At 37.5% G+C, this 22,931-nt stretch overlaps 1 protein-coding gene across 1 annotated transcript in view; it reads left to right on the top strand.

Moving 5' to 3' along the window:
* Window positions 1-22,931, top strand: part of LOC101851437 (ras-specific guanine nucleotide-releasing factor 2) — a gene marked incomplete in the record, with an annotated part of 169,876 nt that overhangs the window by 42,879 nt on the left and 104,066 nt on the right. Inside the window, 9 exon segments of the mRNA XM_013087478.2 lie at window positions 728-875; window positions 3,150-3,230; window positions 12,337-12,452; window positions 13,150-13,287; window positions 13,926-14,005; window positions 15,031-15,107; window positions 15,481-15,597; window positions 17,688-17,798; window positions 18,530-18,647. Of these exon segments, the coding sequence (XP_012942932.1) occupies window positions 728-875; window positions 3,150-3,230; window positions 12,337-12,452; window positions 13,150-13,287; window positions 13,926-14,005; window positions 15,031-15,107; window positions 15,481-15,597; window positions 17,688-17,798; window positions 18,530-18,647 (986 nt within the window).

Below are 22,931 nucleotides of genomic sequence, written 5' to 3'. Positions count from 1 at the left end.
TCTCTCTCTCTCTCTCTCTCTTTCACTCCACTCTGTAAACTCGATTTGGACTGAAAGAAAGCCTCGCTGCACTGACTACGCCGTCTGCTCACGAAACAATGAATAGCCTAGATCTAGAATCTAGAGGTCTAGTCCGATTTTCAATGAAAAGTCATGTTGTTGTTCGGCCAAGACAGCGCTGGAACTTTCCGAAATCACAAAAGATTTTTCCCTATCGGGACTGTTTAGTACTTCACAACTTTGTTCCCGGTTACCGGGTCTGTATACACACTCCCTATTTAAAATTCTGTTTTACAAGAGCATACATTGAATGATCATGACTGCATTTTATAATAGATAATAGATCAAGATTATAAGATTTATGATACAACGTACATCTAGATCTAGAGGCCTTATTCTTGAATTCTAGAGAGATATATATATATATTAATTGGCAATCTCAGATATTTGGCTGGAAGAATTAAGTGAAACATCAATAGTAAGTTTTTTTGGGTATGGACGGTTACGATTAGGTGTAGGGTGCAGCATGATAGTAGGAGGGTAGTAAGTAATCATTGGTGCCAAAACCAGATTCCCATTAATTTTTAGGCGGAATGAAAACTTTTAAAACCATGAACCAGTTCTTTGTCAACTAGAAATCTATGCAGGCTCTGTAGGAATTATTCAAACACCTATTAAATTAAAATTAGTAGCCTATTAATTATATTGGTATTCATGTGAATTTCAGGTACAGCAAAGTTCTTGAACAGAAAGAAGAACTGGAGCAGAAACATCTTCACCTGCTTCAAATTCTGGATGTGGAAAGACAAGCCAAATGGCAATATGTTCAGCAAACTGAAGAATTGGCCTGTGAAGTCAAGAAGCTTAAAGATGAGGTTTGTGTGGACTGCCCAAAAGCAGAGGTGTAAACTCTGTATAGTTGTCTCCGCCTTAGATCCCACTGCTTACGATCCCAGTTCGCTTAATAATAAAAGATCCCGCTATTTGAAGAAAACATAATTTTTACCAAGCAAAAGACACCCCTAAGATCTTGCTCTTCACTCTGAAGGTCTCAGATCCCGCATTTCAGATCATAAGTTACAGGACAAAAACCCGAGCAGGCATAGCCAATCAACCAAGAGTGAAAAGTTGCGGTCATTGAACTGCCCATTGCGTCACAGATCAGCCACATTCGTGAATGTTATCATATCATGTGCATTGTAAAACTCTATGAAATGTTACAATGTTTGCCCCCGGCGGGATCACACCAAGATGTGAACTCGCTGACGCATTTTCCCCAAACATCGCACTCACATCTGAGGTCTCCACCTAAACTTACATAACTTGCTGGGTGGCCCGGGCCTACAAGTTCGCTCTAGGCAGGATCACATGGAACTGTGAACTTTTCCCTGGCCATTGAAGCAGTTGTCTCTACTTCCGAATTTGCATGACAGACTGAATTTTAATTGGTATGATCTCAACGTAATGGTGCATAACGACAAAAGTGGGGAAACCCAGTCAGAGATGGAATCCTATAAATTTTGGACAGGTAAAGGGGAGGGGCGACTGGATAAGCGTAGATCTTGAGACTCATGATAGGATAATAAATGAAAATGGTATGCCTCATATCACTGTGATTGGTCAACGAGGTTGACCACTCTTTACTCGCCATATGTCATGAAGCCACCCAGGGGTCACGTCAGTTCATTTTAGAGTGAAGGGAGACCATTTTACCGCTTGTAGGCTTTAACATGGGTCACCGTAGATTCATCCCTTGATGTGTCAGCTAAGATCCCGTTCACCTAAGATCCCGCTTTTTCCTTGCTCCCGAGCACCAGAATTTTAGGCGCAGACTACTGTACTTCTAGCCAAGTATTGTAATGTTTCTGGATTTATAAATTCAGAAACCATTGAGTCACGATAATTGATAACAATGCTATAAATAGATGGTAAATGCTTTTTTTACAGAGCTATATAATTACATATTGAAACTTTCACTTTTTAGAGTGTAGAGGATGTTAATATCTAAAACATTAGTGTAGCATTGGGGTGAAATCAAGTGCTCATCAAAATAATCATGACTTATGAAATCAAAGATAACAGCATTTTCTGTCCGTTAGGCTATTTTTATCGAATTGTCTTTCTTTTATGTCCACTTAAAACACGTTTCTGTGCGGATTTTTATTTTATTTTAAAATGTTCTTCAAAGGCCCCAAAATGTAAATATTACAATTTCTAGGGACACTGATTTTTTTGGAAGTCTACAAACCTACCATTATAATTCAATATATGTGCCCAAAATTTGAAGAGCTCCTGATTCCCTTGTGTCGTGACACATTTGTTAAAAGTTATCTGACACTAATGACTTCTCTTTGCCTTTTTCTTTCTTTGCTTTCCTTCTGTAATAAATTGTGTAACAACAGCGTATTTGGGATTAGTCCAAGAAAAAAATGTCCCTTTTCAGTAAAATCAACAATTTTTATTTTACGGACCTGAAAATGTATACATGTTACTGTTACCCGACAGAAAAATAATTGCTATTCAACATAACTATTGATCTCAGCATTACCGCTTCAGACAGTCCTAAGCACAGCATTTGTTTCTAGCACAATTTCTTCTTCAAATCGCTGACCCCTTTGTCCTTTAACTTTGAGAAAAGAAATGAAAGTCGCATCTTCAAGACTGACACACCCATCATCATTCATCTCTCACGCCCATATTTTTACTCCCTTAAAAGGGCATCATGTATTTCTTTCGCTGATTTCTCGAAACAAACCATGAATTTCATGACAACATAAACATCATATTATTTTGAGAACTCGCCTTTTATCTTTTTGACACGAGCAAACCCCAGAAAAGTAAACCTAAATAAAGCGTCATAATGACAGCTTCCGTGAGGCTAACTGATGTTAAAATTGGCTTGAAAAGTGAGTTAGTTACAGGACCAGGAAACTTTCTTCTTAGACAGACATCATACATACTAGAAAGAAGAATTGCCTCTTTTTTCCAGAAAATATTTGTAATCAATATGTCTTGAGTGCTTTTACAAAATGAAGCAATAAGTATTGTTTTAGAAAACCTATCATTATTATTTCATCTCATCTTCCTTTCATGCAAGGTTAGTTTTCTACAAAACTGATAATTTGTTTTGGCAATGTTCTTTTTCACAGCTTCAAAAATTCAAGAAGGAAATGTGTGGCAACCACTGTAAGGTCGACGAAGAAACCGATGACCTGAAGAAAATAAAAAAGGTTGCAGTCTCAGTGGGTCTTTCAAGTTACTTCTTCTGCCTGCCTTAGCTACCTCCTTCATTCCTTTGATGTTGTTTGTGTTTTAGTCCATTTTGGAGGGCAGGCATATCCCACTCATTCTACTCAATATTGTGATAGTTCATCTGATGGTTTCTCAATATTTCTAAATCTAACTTTTTATGAAAATTGGATTTCTGAACTGGTAATAGGATATGATGAAGGGTATTTTGCCTACTAACATCCTGTCTGGAACCAAAAAATGACGTGGGTTGATTTGCAAAACATTTAGTAAAGAAAGCATTAAACTTATTCAAGATGTCATGATGAAATAAAATAAGTGAAGTAATCTCCTTTTAGAAAGGTTTAGAAAAAACAAAATAGCATACAGACCGTTCCTATTTTGGCAGTAGTTCTTCTGTAATGGTTCCTTAATCTTTGATTTTGGCTGGGTGACGTAAGTTATAAGTTTGATGCCTGCCTTTCAATGATAGCTGTTACACACTCACCTGTTAGTTGCTAGAATTCACATGATTTGATTTTTATTCACATAAATGCTTCTGTGTCAGTCAAGAACCCATCTTTGTGCTGAAAAGTCTACCTATGTTTGGCTTTCTGGGAAATTTTGAAATTAATAACTTGAAGTGCTATATTTCACAATTCTATTGTAGATTTGTGGGGAATTCTCAGTGCAAGAAAAATTGCTTTCAAGAGGTTGCCGTAAGCCTTTTCATTTGGTCAGAATATTTGTCTCAAGACAGCACAGCACCAAACCTCTTGTTTCTCACTTTGCTGATTTCTCAGCAGTCCATCTGGTGGGGAAAAAGTAGGGCTCATTCACTCTGACATGGATGTGAAATGCTTATATGCATAACAAGCTTGAGAGAATATTTTACCATGATGTTATTCACAACTGCTCCTTATGAGAAATAAATACACTTTAAAAACTTGGTTTTAAGCAATTTAAGAGTTTTCGTGATATTATAATAATGGGTTAGAACCTTTTCTTTTTGTCATGGATATATACTAAAAATAATTTTTTCCCTTTCTGTTTTGATACACACGTATACCTGAGCCTCAAAGAACATATTTGAACAGATATTTTATTCGTATAGATTTCCTACTGCGTAAAAGTACACATTGAGGTAAAGAAAAAATCTTTGTCTCTATTTTCCCTAAGGCCAGGTATTGGTGAGACTTGCACAAAGAAGTACAGGCACTTCTGAATGTTGCAAAATTAATATAAAAAGAAACGTACGAGACCAGAAGAACTTTAAAAGGGCTGACAGTCACCTTTTGTTTTTGTCTGGTGGCATGATTTTGATACACTTTTTGTGAGTTGTATGCAACACACAGTTTGCCCTCAAGAATTATTATTCTGTTCCGTAAAAGCTCATGTACTTGCACATGAATGCCCTGGTAAATGGTGTATGGTTTTCACCGCAGTTGTTAAGACCATGTAATGTGGTTTCATAAAACAGAAGTTACGTAATTATTGAGTGGAAGAAAAAAGAAGGACAAATTGTGGTATCCTAATCCTCATAACTAGGCAAGTGTATGAGTTCATAGAGTAGAATGGGTTGATCTGCCACCTCTGTGTCTCCCTTGAGGTTTTTTCTCTCTTACATTACCCCTATGATTTTTGCCCTATGTATCTGGACCAAGTCAGCATATTATTTGAGATCAGTGTAGCCTCTAGTCAGTGTGTTCTTCACCTATCCTTGGTTGGCTGGTACAGAAATCTTTTGATGGGAACCCTCTGTCTGAATAATATCTACTTTTCCTCGTATTGGCAACTGGTACTTTTTTTCTTTCTGTTTTTTTTTTTCATTATTATGATGTAGCATCCCATATACTAACCTCTTAGTTTCAATCATTCCCTACTGTGTTGGGTATTTAATCATATGTGCCTTTATTCAGTTTGTGATTTCCATTTCCACTGGAATTAGGTTGTTCCTTGAAAAGGTACACTTTCTTCACACCTACTTTTTCTTCCCATCTGACATCTGTACTTTGATTTTTTCCTTTAGAGGTCAGCAATGTTTCGTTAGTTTGTGATTAATTTTGCTTTGCAAGAAGCTGTAATTGTTCCTTTGAAATGTTTCCTTTTTACTGTCCTTTTTTCAGAAAAAATTCAGATTTCTCCTTCAATTTCTTGCAATAGCTTTTGCTCCCAACTTAAACTATTTCCCTCTTTTTTTTCAAACGTGTATCAAAGGTTTTGATATGAAATGTTACTATACTTTCTTTTTCAAGAGGTTGTCAAGATAAGGGTGTTTCTCTGCAGTATCAGTTTGAATTTATAAGTGCTTTAGTGTCAGTGGTAGTAGGAACTTGTGATTATATTGTTTGAATAACTGCGGGTAGTTTTTCATTTGTTCTGTTTTTGATTCAGATAATGTTTAAGGTTCCGTTTCACTTACATAATGAGGTCTTATTGTGTCCCTAAAAATGTCCACTTCATTAATAGACCATTGTCATTGTGACTGTCTCCTAGGTGTAACACCATGTGTACTAATAACTATATTGTCAGTATACTGTGCTAATGACCAAGTCTAATACGAAGAAGTTCTATTTTTTATACAAACGCCTTTATATATATCTGATATCAGACGAGAAAGTTAATGATTTCAAGGGTTGAGAAGGTCTATTTTCCGTGTCTTATGACCATTTATCTTTTGGTGGGGAGGGGGGGTGTGGTTGTTATTGTGTTTGCTGTTGGTTGGGATTTTTTTTTTCAGGGAAACAGGAGGGCTGTTTTGTTTTGTCTTTCGTATAGTTGAGGTGTGCCCTGTAATCAATGTTGTGGGGGGGGGTGTTCATATCAACCAGTATGTGAAAATATGTTTTGTATGTATTTTGGAGGATGAAAGTATTATAATCACTATAAGCTGAGCAGGTAAATGTACTAATGGTGTGTGCAGAATATTTGGTATTGTGTTAGTTTGTATGTTGCCTTACTTAATGATAAAGGAAACATAAAGGAAGAAGCAAAAGTGAATCTGTTTGTAATCAGAAAACTTAACACTTGAAATTTTTTAGGGGTTTACTGCAGGCTTTCAGGGAAATGTCCATGATCAGTTTTGACTCTATCTACCTCTGAATTTTATAGTTTTTATTGGTTTTTGCTCAGTCCTTTGTTGTTGTTGTTTTGTTTTTTTTGCTTTAAGAAATTTTAGGCTTGAGTTCCGTCCTTATTGAAATCTCACAGTTTTCATGGTACTTTTATCTGCATCAACGTTATAGTAAAAAACCTACATTTTTTTTTTTCTGCTGTGTTAGTCTACCCTAAGAAAAGAGAACATGTACATAGGACAGCCATTTCCATAGATTTCATCCTGTGCCTTTTATGATTTTTGTTGTGGGGGTTTTTGTATAGATAATGTATTTCAACATAAATAGACTTGCTCACAGCTGAGAGTACAATCAGGTCTTTGTCGTGTAAAAGCTCGTGTATATTTAACTAAATAGTAGAGGAGGGAAAGTAGGCCAAAGACATAATATTTGACTCGTCATGGTGAAATCAAGGGCTCATCAGAATAATGAAATAGAAGAAACAGGCATTTTTCCGCCAATGTGGCAAGTTTTATCAGATTTTTCTTTTTTTAGCTCAACACCTTTTTTGTCCATTTAAAGCACACATCTGCATGGATTTTACTATTTTTTAAAAACACATGTTAATGGCATCAAAAATTTAAATTTGCAGTTTCCAAAGTCTCTCAATCTTTGGAAGTAACCTAACTTTGGCAGCCATTTTCTCATTAGTTTTACCTTTGAAACCAGGCGTCCCCAACCTCCTTATATCGCAAGTATCTCGACATCTATTCAAGATACATGGGTATTTTTTGTCATCGCAAGCAAGACTAATGAAAAGCTTGAAGATGATACCAATAACTCCACATGCCCAAAAATTGACGTGCACTTGATTCCACAGTGTCGTGACAAATGTGTTTGTTTTTAATGGACCACTTTTTAATGAGTTTCTTTGTGATAATCATAGAAGCATCAAGCGTAAAAGACTTTTTCAGACAAAAAGTTTTTTTTGGGTACAGTATAGGCCTGGTATTGAATGAATGTTCCACTGTGAAATCTCTAGAAAAAAGCTTTCATCATAGCCATCAATCAATAATATCAGAGAAATAGACACACATTTTAATATCCTTGGAAGTTTGAATGGTCAACAACGAATTAGATAAGTCCCAGGTGTATCATTAGTACAATGCATTTGCAGGACAAAATCCCTTCTCCAAAGTGTGATATTTTTTTTTTCTCCCTCATGTGTTTTCCCTTTTGTCACTAGTTAACTTATTGGATCTTTATGTAACACATTTCAACCTGTAGTGAACTGTGTCTATTGCCTTGGTGTTCTGGGAGCAGTATTTTGCTTCTCATTGAAATTGAGACTGAGGAGGTAAACAATATTTTTCGTTCCCTTCTTAAGATGACTGTGTCATAAACATGTTGTGCTTTTTGCCTTTATGAATGACACTTTTTATAACTCCCAACAGCACCATGCCCACTAAAGTTGGAATCTCTAGCAAAATAAGTTTTCCATATTGATCTTATATTATTTTATCGACCCCCTTGCCAAAAAACACCCAATGTTACCACCCTAACCTCTCATTTCATCTTGTTTTCCCCCCCCCTTGCCAGTTTTTATCGGTGAGTTTTGTCTCCTGTGCTGCTATTGTATTTTGCATAGAAGTTCCTTCCACTCCAAGATAGTGAAATGGACGCCCTAGAATTATTTGTAGTGAATCTCAGCAGTCATGTGTTGGCTTTATGTGTTTGGGGACAGTATTAAGATTTCACATTGACCATTTTTAATAATGTTTTGTTAAACCGACTTCAGTAAGTAAAACATACTCATTTGGAGTCTGAGTTACATTGTTATGAGCTTTATGAAAAGGGACTAAAGTTTTTTAAAAGTCTAATGTATTAAAGAAAACGAAAATTGTGATAAGTACTTGCATTTGGCATGGCTAAGGTGCAATGAGACATTACAGTCGTCTTGGCATATAGTTGGTAAAATAGTTTATCTGTCAAGAAAGTGGAATAATTCTAGTACTCAGGTCATTAACATTTTGATTTCAAAGTCTGACAGTGATTGCGTTTAAACTGCTGACAGTGTGACAGTAAATGTGTTAGAACCGCACAAGTAGAGCCTTTTAGTCAAGAGAGTTACAACACAGTCCCCCGCTATAAAGTCACAAGCCCCAGATATTGTGTGCTATAGATTTGTTTCTATCAGGTTGGTGTCTGCTTATCCCAACATTAGACATTTCATCAGAAGACCATTCTCATCCCTTTATTTTTTGTTTCTACCCTCTTCCCGTAGATTCCCTCTGCCTTTCCCTTTTAGCTCACCTTCTGGGTATTGTTGACCATGGGTATAAGCATTGAATAAATGGATGTCATTAGTGGAAGTGCTGTCTTTTTTTAAAGTTTAGCTGATTAAAATATGTGGTCAAATATGAAGCGGTCCCTATATATGATAAGGTGGATGTTCCTCAGCTCAGTATGAATGCAGTTGGACCTTAACTTATTCCTCAACTGGTCCGTCAAACAAGTTTCTGAATCTCTCATTTTAAAAAAGCAAAAAAAAACAACTTGATAAGAAAAAATATTTAAGAATCCAATTCATATTTACTGAGTACGTAAGGAACATGCATTCAATAAAGTCATTATAGTCCAAATGTAGGAGTCAAATTTATAAGTATAAAGATCATTTTACCACCCCTGACTATTTGACTCTTCTTTTCACACAGTTTGCATTTAAAAGCTGTGAATAGAAAAATGTGCATGGTATAGAAAAAGTGAAGAAAAAAAATTCATCCTTACATAACTCAGCATTTCACATTCCAAGGACTTATTACTGGTTCATGTTCTATTAGGGAAAACATCTTGCAATTACATTTTGTGTTTTTCTCCAAAGAAGAGAAAAGTAGCGTTCCTTAGTCTTTGTGATGAAATACTCAGGTTTGCAAAATCAAGAGGAAAAGCCACCCAAATAAAATGAATGTGTTTGTTGTGAAAATGGACCTGCACAGCAATTCCTGTCGGAAAATAGTAGCACTGCAGTCTCCAGGAGTACTCTGTCTAATGTTTTCTGTTTTTCCCTATGTGTGAGCGAACTTCCACTTTTATTGCTTATTTGTTTTGTTCCAGGTGAAAATATTATGTGTGATGTGTGCACCTTATTTACTGTGGAAATCTTCAATTCTAGAGGACCCAGAAAACTTTTATTTAGGAGTTGGTTTTGAAATTTTGTTTTGAGGTGTGAAATAGCAGAGTGTTTGGAAACTCAGTGATTCTTTTGTGTGTTTCCATTTTCCAGGCTCTAACCTTCCTTCCTCCTCCATTGCATGTATCTCATAATGTGTGTGTGTGTGAGAGAGAGAGAGAGAGAGAGCACATGTGTTGGAATGGAAGTGTGAGAGTTTGTTGTAGTTCTGTGTCACCTCTCCAGTTGGCTTCTTCATCATTACATGTGACTATAAGTAAACCCCTGCCAGTGTTGTGTCTTCACTGCTTCAAAGCTTCAAGTCCTGATGTCACAGTAATGTCCCAATGTTCAAAACAAAGGCAAGGGGGGATAAACATTAAAAATGGGGTAATGAGTGTGCAAACCCATGGTAATGTATTACATGATTTGGTTTTACTTTTGAGTGGTTGTTTTACTTCAGCCTTATACTGACTCCCTTATACTGATGTGGTTCTCATGATGACAGAGTTGCCTTGTTGTCATGAACCAGTTGCATTTGGTGAAAAGTTTTACTTTTTTTATCCAAATGTAATGATGCCATGACCAGAACTTTCAGGTACACTTGTCAGTCCTGAGATAAGCATCAAAAGCCATTGTTTTACACTACTAAGTCTTAACAACATGTTATACTTGTCCCATTATTTATATATAAAAGAATTGAAACGATGTCATGTGTGGTGGCACCATTCAGAATGTCCTTTATTTGTAGGTTTACTGCAGTGCATTGTGCTTTTGACACCTTCCCCTGCCCTCCCAGCTGGTTGGTTGGACCAACTGTTAATGAAAGTTCATTAGGCTCATGTGCGCTCATGTTCGGAATTATATGAAACACCAATTCTAAGGTCCAGCGATGAAACACAAAGAAGTGTTTCCTTGCCTCGACCATAGCTTGGTCTTGTGTCTTCACTTAAGATATTTGAATTCTGTCAAACTTTATTGTTACTGATTTTTGAAATATTTTTAACTTCACCAATGTGGGAAAAATATATTCTCACGCAAGCAGAGATCCAATTCTTTTGCGTGTCTCGTGTTGCCATCCCTAATTTACAAGTGATGATTCCTCATTTCTTTAAAAGTATAGAATGGTAATGCAGCATGTATTGTTAGTCCAGGTCAAGACGTTGGATGGGATGCAATTATTTTCTGTTTTCTGTACAAACCATGAAGTCAGTGTTTGATTATGTTTGTTGGTGTGAAAAGCCAAACTATGCAAAACAGGCATGTCCATAGCGCACCTGCAGTGCTGTAGTCTATGCACACCTCGTTAGCATAATTAGAAAGCCTGTTAGATAAAGATTTTGTTTTCCCCTTCAACTTTTTACCTGACTTGCACAAGCTCGCAGACTATTCAGAGGTGTTTTCAATGTTCAATAGGGAAGTCTCAAACTCTTACCAAATGTAAGGGAGACCTTTTTTCTAGTGGTGTTTATGTTTATTCGAAAGATTTTACATCCATATGTAGTTAACATTTTGAACATTTTCATACTGCTTAGACATAGAAGTACATGTATTAACACACATCATACGAAAGGGACATTACATGATAATGGAGTCTTTTTTTTCTAAAATGTCTTCTATCCAGGCAAAATCTAGATGTGTGCTTTTTTGTGTACTTGTATTTGTTTGTACTTCTGTGTGTTTGGGAACTCAGGTTGGATATTTTGAAAGATTATTAGAAGAGTGATTAATGAGTATAAAGTGGAGGTTTATACATTACATTAAGTTGATATTCTGTGCTATTTGTTACAAGTTTTGAAAAAAGATTTTAACTGTTCTTATTTTGTAGTTCACTAGTCGACAAGACGAGTCGTCAAAGTCTACCGGTTATCTAGGTTGTCTCGATTGGCTATGGTCACAGTCATTGTTTTACCGCGTCGGTATGCTTTTTCACTTCGCACAGTTGTCACAGGTAGAGTAGACCTTTTAATCTCTTGACGGCGCTTTCACGCAATATTTCACACCCGATGTGCTCAAAGTGGTGAATTGCTAGAATGACATGAAAGTTTTGTTCAGTGCAAATCATTATTTGGACCTTCTGCAATAGACGATGAAATCAAGAGGTGAAAAGTTTGAGGTTTTATGTTCAGTTTTGTATGGTCTTTCCCTCTACCTTTACCACCCTTTGAGGTTTTCTTCTTTTTCTCTTTTAGGCTGCAACCCCCAGTGTGAAAAGAGTGGGGAATTTTGTTTTGATTCGTTCTCCCTGCTTGTATTTCTCAGAAGTGAACAGCAAATAGTTTATAGTCACTGTAGGTAAAGCAGTCTAGAATAAAAAGGCTCACTGCAGAAAATGTTGAAAATGACTTCAGATAAAGCAAAATAATTAATACGTCACAGGTGACTTGAAGATGGGGCAAAGATTTCAGCAAGTTCTGACTAATGTTTTTCAATACTAGAAGTAGAAGAGTGAGACATGGTTCCATTTTAAAATGAGAAAAAGGAAACTACAACGTGATAAATTAACATACCATTAATAATGGTTATGAGTTTTGAAGATTTGTTGCAATGGCGTAATTTAATATATTATTCTGTTGAGGAGAAAAGAAAGAGAAGCACAGAAGAGGGCACTGAGTTAAAAACAAAATTGAATTGATGCATGTTTTTTACTCTTGAAAATACCCTTTGATACTTTACATCATGGTTTCACCTTAAATTATTCTTTCTCCCCAACTTTATGTTTAAAGTTGATTTGTTTTGGGGGTTTTTTTCGTAAATATTTCCTGAAATATTATCATTTGTAATGGTAGTTAATCAACAGCTGATCTGAGGAAAAAGATGTTGGTGGTAGGAATACAGTAAGACAATGCACTGGTGCCTTTTTCTTTATTCTTGCATCTTGAACAGGTACAAAGTTTTTTCCGTGGCTGGCTGTGCAGAAGACGCTGGAAGCAGATTGTGGAGTTGTATATTCGATCACCTCATGCTGAAAGCATGCGCAAAAGGAACAGCATTGTTTTCAGGTATCTTACACTATTTCTAATTTTTATTCTTCCTCTGCATTCTGTGGCTAGGTCTCAGGGGCATGTAATTTTTGGCTCCTAAGTGCATAGCATGACTGGTTAATGAATAGGGGGTAGAGGGTTTTTTATTTTTTTAAATGGTCTGGCTCCTTCATAGATCTCGAGGAAGGATGCTTTTACTAGCTTTGAGTTCTTTTTTTTATTTAGGGCACAAAAATATAAAATAAAGGTAAAATAACTATTATCTAGACAGAGTACACAATAGATGATGTCTGCTGCATTTTGTTAACCTTTGCTCTTTTTCCCCTGCACTTGGTGCTTTGCTCTTTCTCCTTTTTATCTATTCTACTGTAATTCTGAGGGTGCGGTGGCGGAGCGGTTAGTGCGCTCGTCTCCAAAACGGAAAGTCCGGGTTCGAGCCTCGGTTCGGATTCAGATTTTTTCGCCCCCTTCTGCCCACCTAGCAGTAATGGGTACCTGACTTCGAGTTGGGGAAGTAAAGGTGGCATGGAAGTTGTCTCACTAACAAGGCAATCCCCAGTGTCCGGATCGGAGGCGGGAACAACTTTACTTTTTACTTTACTGTAATTCTACCCTGCTTCCAGCTACAAAATGGCTGTTATCATGCTGATTTGTGATAAAGTACAGCTTTACCCTGCTCATGTCCTCTTCACAAATATGTGTTTTGTCTTTTCAGTATGGTGGAATGTGAAGAGGAGTATAACCGGCAGCTTTCTTGTCTGGTCACGTGCTTCCTGCGGCCGCTCCGCATGGCTGCAAGCTCAAAGAAACCTCCGATCACTCATGAAGACGTCAACTCCATTTTTTTAAATAGGTGTGTGAAAAAAAGCTTTGCTTTTTTAAAAAGTTGTTAGATCTAGATCTAGTATATATTATGAATTATACAGCAGTACAGCAGATGTGATGAGAAATAATCTTTTACCTTTTCAGTGCTTCAAATGCCTCATAAATGATAATGAATCAACCAGAGTAACTCTCTTCAAATGCAGTCCAAGCCAACAAAAATATTCATAGTCTATTGTTGTTCCCTAGTTCTCACAATTTTCTTGTAACTTTTTAGAAATAAAGACACGGTCAGGCCTCTGCTCAATTGTGTTTCCAAACGAACATTTTGAAATGGCAGTTCAGTTCTGAGGTAAATCCCCTCCCCCCCCTTTCCTGTTTCATTTTGTTAGAGAACTTACACTTAAAGACTTAAAGGTTTAGCAATTAATGTTTGTTTGTCAGGAAAGATGCTGGGTCAATAGGTCGTCTCTGTCTGTTCTTTAGAATTTGATTTGTTTTCTCACTTTGTAGCAAATTTGATGTCAGCGTGGTTTCTGTCAGGCAAAGACTTAAGCTTAAGTTACTTTACTGTTTTGACATCAGTTAATTCTGAACAATTTTTTGCTTTTGTGTGCCAGTCTTGTTGATTGTATATATTTCAATGGTAACATTTTCTGTCTTTTACAGTGAAACCTTGTTGTTTCTGCACCAAATATTTTTGAAGGGTCTCACAGCTCGTCTTGAGAACTGGCCCACTCTAGTTCTAGGTCAGTGTTCTTGACATTTATTCACTATTGTTTCTCTTCATTGTTTGTTAATCCTAGAAAAGACCACGAGTGAGCATAAGATGTGTCCTTATACAACAGCTCCAGCTTTTTTAGAAGATCTATGGAATGGCAACAACCATTTTTGCTAGATTTGGACTGGTTTTCCTGGAGACTTTACCTTATATATATGCCAAAGTTACGCACTATCAGTTTATACCTGATATGTTTAGCCTAAATAGGCCAGCTTTGCTACCCTATTCGATGCTGTAGACTCAGCTAGTTGAATAAGTAGGCTTATAATGCTAAGCACAAAGTGTACAGCTCAGCATCGTTGCGAAATGCTCACAAAGATTACTTGACTAATCCCTGTGATCTCACAACCCAGCACTTATCCCCAAGAGATGTCACCCTGGAAATGGCATTACTGAAAGTAGCTAAGTAATTCTTCCTCAGGTTCATAGTCTTCGGTCCTATTAATATTTTAATGAATTTGCTCGATTTAAAAGGGTACATTAGACCCCCTGTATGGTTAACACCTTTGTGACGCAGGGTCAATTTGTGCTTCACCGAGCGCAGTTTTGGATCCCCAGGGACAAAGGGTGGTGCTCGGGTTAGCAGTGATCGCTAATAACTAGATCTGGTTTATAAATATGACAGACTGTCTCTAAAAGCAAAATATATTCTCTTAAGGAATGGGTATCGCTGAATTTGAATCTGCAATTAGTTTTACAAAGTGTTAAATAGAAACTCTACATTAAATGCAAAATTTGACAGTGTGCGTCATTATGGCCCTCTTGCTTTGCAAGGCATGATGAGTGCCATTCATCACAACAGCATCTTGCCTCCTTTGTTGCATAAGAAAAAAAATGGTGAACGTCGCCCAGCATTTTGGTCACAAAGGGGTTAATGATATTTAGCCTTATTTTGGTGGAAAAGAACAGCATTGAAAAGTTGTGACCTATTGGTGTATTTAAAAAGAAACTTTGTTAATATTTCTTTCTTTTTTTTTACCTTCATCTCTGCAGGAGACCTGTTTGATATGTTGCTGCCCATGCTTAGCATCTATCAGGAATATGTTCGCAACCATCACTACAGTTTACAGGTCTGTATCCAGAGACAATAGAGACAAGTATTTATGTTTTTCCACCTTTTACTCCTTTAGTTCAGTCTTCCAGTACCTTTTTTTTATATTTCTGAGTGTTATACTACAAGACTGGGTGGGAGCAGTATTGAAGACTAAGCTTTTGGCAATCCTCCTCTATATCTGGACATGGAGCTGAGAGGAAAAATGGTCCAGGAATAATAATAATACACCATTCAAATTAGAGTAGTGAGTTTGAACTTGTTACCCAAAATTGTGCCGATGTGGCTAGCAGAATCTAAGACTCCATCACTGAAATTTACAGAACTGTTTTTGGGATAAAGTGGAAAGCACAATCTATGTTTTAACTTTTGTGCCTTTTTCTTCTTTGCAGGTATTAGCGGAATATAAACAGAAATTTGAATTCAACAACCTACTGAAGCGCTATGAAGAGAAGCCAGCTTGTGAAGGGCGCACTCTTGAAACGTTCCTCACCTACCCTATGCACCAGGTAGATGCCTGTTGTCTTTTGGGTTTTTAACTATTTGAACAATATTACTCTTGTCTGTTATATCCTTGAAAGTGGTTGCTGAAATGGGATTTTTCTCCTACATTTTTTCAATATTTTTTATTGTTGTGTTCTGTTCGGGGCAACAATGTGTCAGATCACATGCTGTCTCATCATAACCTAGAGCTGAACAGCAGGAGCATGTGTGGCTTTTGACTGCATGACAGCAAGTTTGATTATGTAGATGAAGGCCGCTTTCAAAATACTTGATAGGACAGCAGTACACGATGCCCTTATGCACATCCTGAGTACAACAGACTCTATGTCAACTCTCTAGAAGATAAGAAGTGGGCTTTTATACCCTGATTGGACCAGCACTGTTCAGAGATGCAAAGATGCAAACTGAGGAAAGTCACATAGCTCTTCTGTCCTAAATATACATGGGTAAAGAGCACCTAACGAGAAGATAAATTTAATAGGAGTGCTCAAATTGCTGTCTGGTTGATCTCGATTCACCTACAGTTGTACAAATAGGCACAGAAAATATGGAGAGAGAGTATCCAGTCTCATTATCCTACCCACTTAACATCGTACACAGGAAGCTATTAATTAGTTATCAGTGATGGTCTGTACTCACACTTTGGGGGACCGGCATACATGGCACTAACAGGCACGTAATGATGAAAGAGTGATCAGCATATCCTTGAGACATGCTCTTCGACAGACTGGGAAACAGCTGTAGACTTGTTTGTGTCAAGGATATGATTCTTCAGCCCAATAGCCAGACAGTCAGTTGGAGACACACATTTTAGCAGCGTTGGCACTTTAATCATGTAAGTCCATGTTTTGATGAAATTATACTTCTTGTTCCAACTATGAGTTTTTCGGTGTGAATTTGTCCTTATTTATATCTTCTGAATCCTTTCCAATTCATTTCATTATCCTAAGAGGATATCTGTCTTGAGTTGAATACTTTGGGATTTATTTCTCACAAATTAATTTAGACAAGATTTTACTAATATTCCCAATGTCAAGATAAGCTTTGTGAAAGCTTTAACTAGGTAGTTAATTTTCTGAAGAGGGAATTGAGTTGCTATATGAGATTGATTAGAAGTTTTTATTTGTTTTGTTGTTTTAATAACCTGTTCTTGAAGTGTAGTTGTGGCTGTAATTATGAATAGTAGAGTACTTGTGGGTAGTTGGCGGGTGCTCTGGTGTGGTTTGCTTCTTCTTTCCTATCAAACATCTATCGTCATTATCTCCCCTTTTTCTTTTTTATGTTTGTTACTCTCTTGTAACACCTCTAATCTTCTGGCGCTCATATGACCTTATGAAGTTGCGAGCGCTGTAAAACCTCTACTAAAACTAAAACTAAGTAGAGTACTTTTGGTAGGTTTTTACCTCCTGCCTGTATGATTTTATGCTTCATGCAACACAGGGAAACTATCATTGTCATTACGGTGTACTTCAATGAATGGCTTAAATGATTTTCTTCTAGATTTTCTGATGTTCCTATCTTGTTCCAGGTAAAATGAAGTATTATTTACACTTTGTTACTGTATGTAGAACACAGCTCAACCCAACTTATCAATCTCTTTTTGGTCATGGTGTTCTCTGTGACACAAACAAATCCATTTGAATTGAGTTGTGCCAATGTGCTGGCTTTCAAATTAGTCGAACCTTCTGTAATGACCATATGCCCAAGACAACCACCTGTACAAACAGCCACCTCCCACTGCCTCTTTTGCATTTTATCTTTATTAGAATGACACTGTCCAAGAGAACCACCTGTCTAAGATGACTACTTTTCTCCTCAACAATGGAATCGTCTGAAATAAAGCAAGACGGACAAGCCATACTTGAAAGCTTGGCTTTCTTAAACAGAAAGCATCTTACTAGTTTGAGTGGTAGACATCGATAGATGATAATACACAGGTGAACGGACACTGGACACAGCACTGCCACACAACACACTGAGTGACACTCATAAATGCTGTTACAGATGAGACAAGTGAACAGAGACACAACAAGAGAAATGTCACCACTTGTCTGGAATAAGTTCAACTGTATTTGATAACCTCTTGTTTTCCTAGGTTCCAAGGTACATCATTACGCTTCATGAACTGCTTGCCCACACCCCACATGATCATGTAGAGCGAGAAAGCCTTGAGTTTGCCAAGAGCAAGTTGGAGGAGCTCTCCAGGGTAAGTGTGCCATGGTGTTGTTGTTATTGTAAGGTACTTTTATGCAAGAGTTTTTCTCTTACTTGGAAATGGAAAAAAAACGGACTAATTTGCACAACCACACATGCTTCTCATTTTATTCAAGAGTTTTTGTCTTACTTGGAAATGGAAAAAGTATACTAATTTGCACAACCACACATGCTTTCATACACAGGTATACATGAAAACAAATGCACAATTGCCCATGGACACGCACACACACACACACACACACACACACACACACACACACACACACACACACACACACACACACACACACACACATACATTCCTATATGTATGCACTACCCCCTGCAGAAAAATGTAATGATCCATTTAAATGTCTACTAAGCATAATTCAAAAACAAAGGGTGTTAACATTTTTTTGTTTCACATTTCACCACCTCTCCCTTCCCCCAGTTTGATGTGAGGGACAATAAATTAACAGAAGTCCCTCCTGCAGAAGATGCGATCCCTCTGATGGTGAAATACAACACATCAACATCTGCACCCAAATAAACACATACGATATTTGCTTTTGGAATAATGTCTTTTTTCTTTCGTCTTTTCTCTTTTCCTCATTCTAATCCTTGAGCGAAATGCGCTGCCTTCAAAGTAACCTGTCTGTGTCTAGCAAGGCATCAATTATACATGTAAAAAAACTAACATTTATAGTGCACAAGTTACCTAGAGGTTTCTTCTTTCTTCAGGTTATGCATGATGAAGTCAGTGAGACAGAAAACATCAGAAAAAATCTGGCCATAGAACGTATGATTGTGGAAGGATGTGACATCTTGCTAGATGTAAATCAAACGTTTGTGAGACAAGGTAAGTGATTTGACAGTTTATGAATTTAAATACCATCTGATTTCTCTTCAGATTGTAACTTTTTCGGTCCCTGTTTTTGTATCAAGTCCTCTTGTTTGAACAGCAGAGGACAGATTGGGGTAGAGGCGTTTCTGAATTCGTAAATCAATTCTGCACACTTTAATCCTTGTGATATGGTCACATTTAGAGATATTGGTTTTATCTTTATATCTATACCTACATGTATGTTCACACTTGTTATGCACACAAATATTCTTAAAATCATCCTTACCTTGTGTGTCCCAAAAGTTCTGGGGTTGCTCTCAGATTGTCAGTATACCTTGATCTGGTGTAGCATCATTTGCTCCTGGAAAAGTCTCCCTGGGAGTGACCGCCATTATTACAGATGGTCCAGTTTAGAGCATAATCCTCGTTTGTCCAAATTTGCAATTGCAAATCTGCCTCACTAGGACTATTGTGTTTGTGGCTATAGTTTTTTTGGAAAAACGAGTAGTCAATGCAACTGACACAGCTGTAGTGGATATGTGACTTTTTGATTTTTAATTGAGATCACAGAAAATTTCATCATTTTTAAGTAGAAACATGGATTGTGGACCAACAGTATTGACTATGTGATCATTACTGCATAACAGTGTGTCTATTCTTTGGAAAGGATGTTCTGATCATTCAGTTTGCTGCAGAAAGAATTTTGATTCTGAATGATTTCGTGTGTGAGTTAACCTGATGATAATGAGCACCATTCACTTCTCAAGCTTTGTATGATTAAGGAACTGGAAAGACTTGGAAATGAGCTCTTTCAGCTACAAAACCATTTCAGAAGCAATGAGTGGAAGGTATGAATATTAGCTAAAACTGACTCCCCATCCTTAAGCAGGAGTAAATTGGGAAAAGTTTTGGATGGACAAGATCATGGATTAGTTTTACATTTTGAAACAGTCTACATGTCTACATTGTCGGGCTGGGTTTTTTTTTGACAGTCTACATGATAACCGCCGCATTATGTCCAGGAATGAATCGGGATATTTAACGTCCTTACAAGATATTACAAGATATAGTTAAATCTGACTGCCAACTAACCTCCTGCTTCCTGTGTCTGACTTATGAAATTGATTTCATGCAACCACACTTGGCATGAAAAATCCATGGAAATTGTTTTATGTCATCAAACATTTTTTTTTAACACCTTCAAGAAAGAAATACAGAAAGGTGTGTTGAATTTGAAAGAATCAAACACCCTCTCTCAAGTTTGTACAAGAACATTCACTTGTACCTCAGGAGTCTCATCTGCTGCACCCGAGATTTTGGACTCACCATCAACATGTACCTCAACTTGCTTGTACTGTGGCAGTTTGTGGAAAAAAAAAGGAAGTATCTGACTAAATAATGTGAATAACGGATTTTAAAAAAAGAGAGCTTTCAAATTTGTTGTATGTGAGGAGGACAAATGTAGTGCATGATTTGGGCTAAAAATGTCACTAAAAAGAAAGAAAATGTAAATATGCTTGATCTTGCTCCGTCCATTCTTCCCCCATAATTGGTCTTGCTTCTTTTTTTTGTTGAATTCAGAGAAGTCCAGTGGGTCGTTTCTTTTACATTCTCTATGAAATGTCGTAAATTATTCTGTGAAAATCAACAGACTTGATGTAGCAAAAGTTGAGCTTTTCATTGTTTTTGTCCTGTGAATAATGTTTTCACGCCTCAACCTGCTTACCTGTATCAGCTCTGAGCTGGGGTATTTTGAAAGTGTCTCCTTTTGTATTTGCTCAGTTTTTCCAAATGATTTTTCTTTTGGACTACTTTTCAAAGTCTGTACTCATTGTCAGTTGTCAGCTTCCTAGTGAAGTGAAAATATGCCTCTACTAAGTATAATATGGAAATATAAGAAGGCAGTGATGGGAAGAAAAGATTCATCCTGCATTGAGCGTTTCATTTTTTCTTTAGTCTTACTCTTAAGTTGTGCTTGGTTTAGAGATGCATAGACACTTTTTTCCTGTGTAAATCCTCTGCTGTGAGAAGAAATGGAAAAGGATAAAGGAATGTTGCTCTTCTCGAGTGGTGTGAGAGAATTCTTCAAGTGGAGTGTCTTTCTGAGGAGGAAGCCATTAATTGTGAAGATTTGGCAGTTGTTCCTGGCAGTTATTCCAAATCATGTCTTCATAGTAGTGAGGGTTCAAGCTTGTAAAGTAGAAGAATGTTCAAGCACTCATTTAACCAGCACCTGTTTTGTATTGGTTTAACTCTTTTGCCATTGCATGCAGAAGATGTGAGTCCAGTTCTCATGTGGGAAAGTCATTTTTATCAAGTATCTCTGTCTGCCTGCTTGTATTGTGTATCTTTGTCAGCCAGGTTGGTCCTATTTATATGCAGAGTCGAGGCAGCCCATATCCTGAATGATTAAAGACATGTCAGTGAGGGCGTAAATCATTCACAGTCCTTCAATCATTACACTATTTTCATGTTTGATACATTTTGAGAAAGTTAATGCTGTAAGTGTTTGATTTTTACATGTATACTTTGCTGTAGCTGTAAGCTTACAATGGCCATAATGTGTATTGTTTTCATTCGTGAGGAAAAGCATTATGTTGCCATATTTTCATATTCTTTATGAATAATACCATATGAAGTCTATCTGGAAAGCCGTGGCTGACGTGTTCGCTTGATCATAAAGGAACGTACCTCTGCGTTGGTTATGGGGCATCAGTATTTTTGCAGTTACTTCCCCTCCTATTGGTACCCTCTTGTGCTCGTGGTTTAAGTAACTAATTTTCCACCCGCCCCCAAATCTGAAAGTAAATTTAAAAGCTCCTTTCTCGTATGGCATCACTTCAACCCAAATGTGGCTTCATGGAGACCGAAGGCCGTGGATGTGCGTACTTGGTTTGGGGTGGGGGGAGCTAAAGTTTATTTCTACCCCCTTTTCTTTGTTCTTCTGGATTTTCGCGTGGCAATTTCACAGAACTGATCACCTCCCCCCCCCCCACCCCCATTTTTTCTCAATTATCTGTTATGACCAGTGTAGATACAGTAACTGGATACGAAGTATGAGCGAATTGTGAATGTTTTCTGTCTCATGGTTTTAGCATCATAAGACTGTAATATGTGACACCATCAAGATGATCTTATATGTAAAACTTGTTGCTGTAATTGTCCTCGACCAAGTGCAGTTGATTTTTTGCCATGGAAAATTCTAATGGGAACTTAATATCTCTGTCAAAACTGGGTTGTAGCATCCAATTTCTGTTAATCTATGTGTGGCGCTTTTCTCTTCACAAGTTTATGGATGGTTGGGTCTTTTAATTACGCAAGTATGTACGGATCGGATACCTGAATAGACATGAAGGTCTTGAACATCTAGCTCTCACTGGCAAACTTGAAAGCAAACGAGGCAGGGGCAGGCCGAGAGCAACCCGAACAAATGGGTATCGGGAAAAGATCTAAGAGCATCTGAGCAAAGGAATGAATGGAGAACCATGATCGCCGATGTCTGCCGCAGATCTGGCACTAGATGATGATGATGTGCAAATCTAACTCACAATTTTTTTAGCGGATCATTTTCTCAGAGGATGTAGAGGCACAATTAATTATTAGGATGGCGGATTTCATGACACAGTATAACGATTGGAATCTATGGTTTTTCGTACGTCCGATATGAACGTTAGTGTAATGTTTTTCTAAGTAGAATCTAAGCCCAACCATGAATGATGAATACATTAAGGGCTGTAGCGCCTTGTTTGTTTTCGTTTTTGTTTTCAACGATTGGCGATGACCGATGTATTTTTTGTTATCCATTTGCTAGCGTTAGTGGCTTTCGCGTTGTGAAGGGGTGTAAGAGAGAATTTTTAAAAAGGGAGAGGGGAGGGAGAGATTCTCCCGTGGACACGATGTCAGCGCGCGCATCGATGAAGCAGTGCGGGCGAACGCAGTGAACGTCACAGGTACATGTGCCGGAAGTGATGTAACAGTCGATTGAGCCTCTATGACGTCTGTTCTACTACTGTGTGCACAAAATCCAATGACGTCCGTGGGAAGAATTGTGCTTCGCGGATTCCTAGTTATGTCATTTCTAGAGAGAGTTACCATAGGATGGAAGACTCTCTCTCTCTCTCTCTCTCTCTCTCTCTCTCTCTCTCTCTCTCTCTCTCTCTCTCTCTCTCTCTTTGAAGGGAGGGGGGTCGTGTTGTAAAAGAAAATACGAGGATTTTGGCAAAGAGCAGAGGGTATGAAAGTATGAATGTAGAAAGACGGTTTTTCCCCACACACAAGCGGGTGCGTTTGCATCTGGAC

The sequence above is a fragment of the Aplysia californica genome, unplaced genomic scaffold (assembly GCF_000002075.1).
Source record: "Aplysia californica isolate F4 #8 unplaced genomic scaffold, AplCal3.0 scaffold00591, whole genome shotgun sequence".
Taxonomy (NCBI): domain Eukaryota; kingdom Metazoa; phylum Mollusca; class Gastropoda; order Aplysiida; family Aplysiidae; genus Aplysia; species Aplysia californica.
This window is presented reverse-complemented; position numbering and strand designations above follow the sequence as displayed.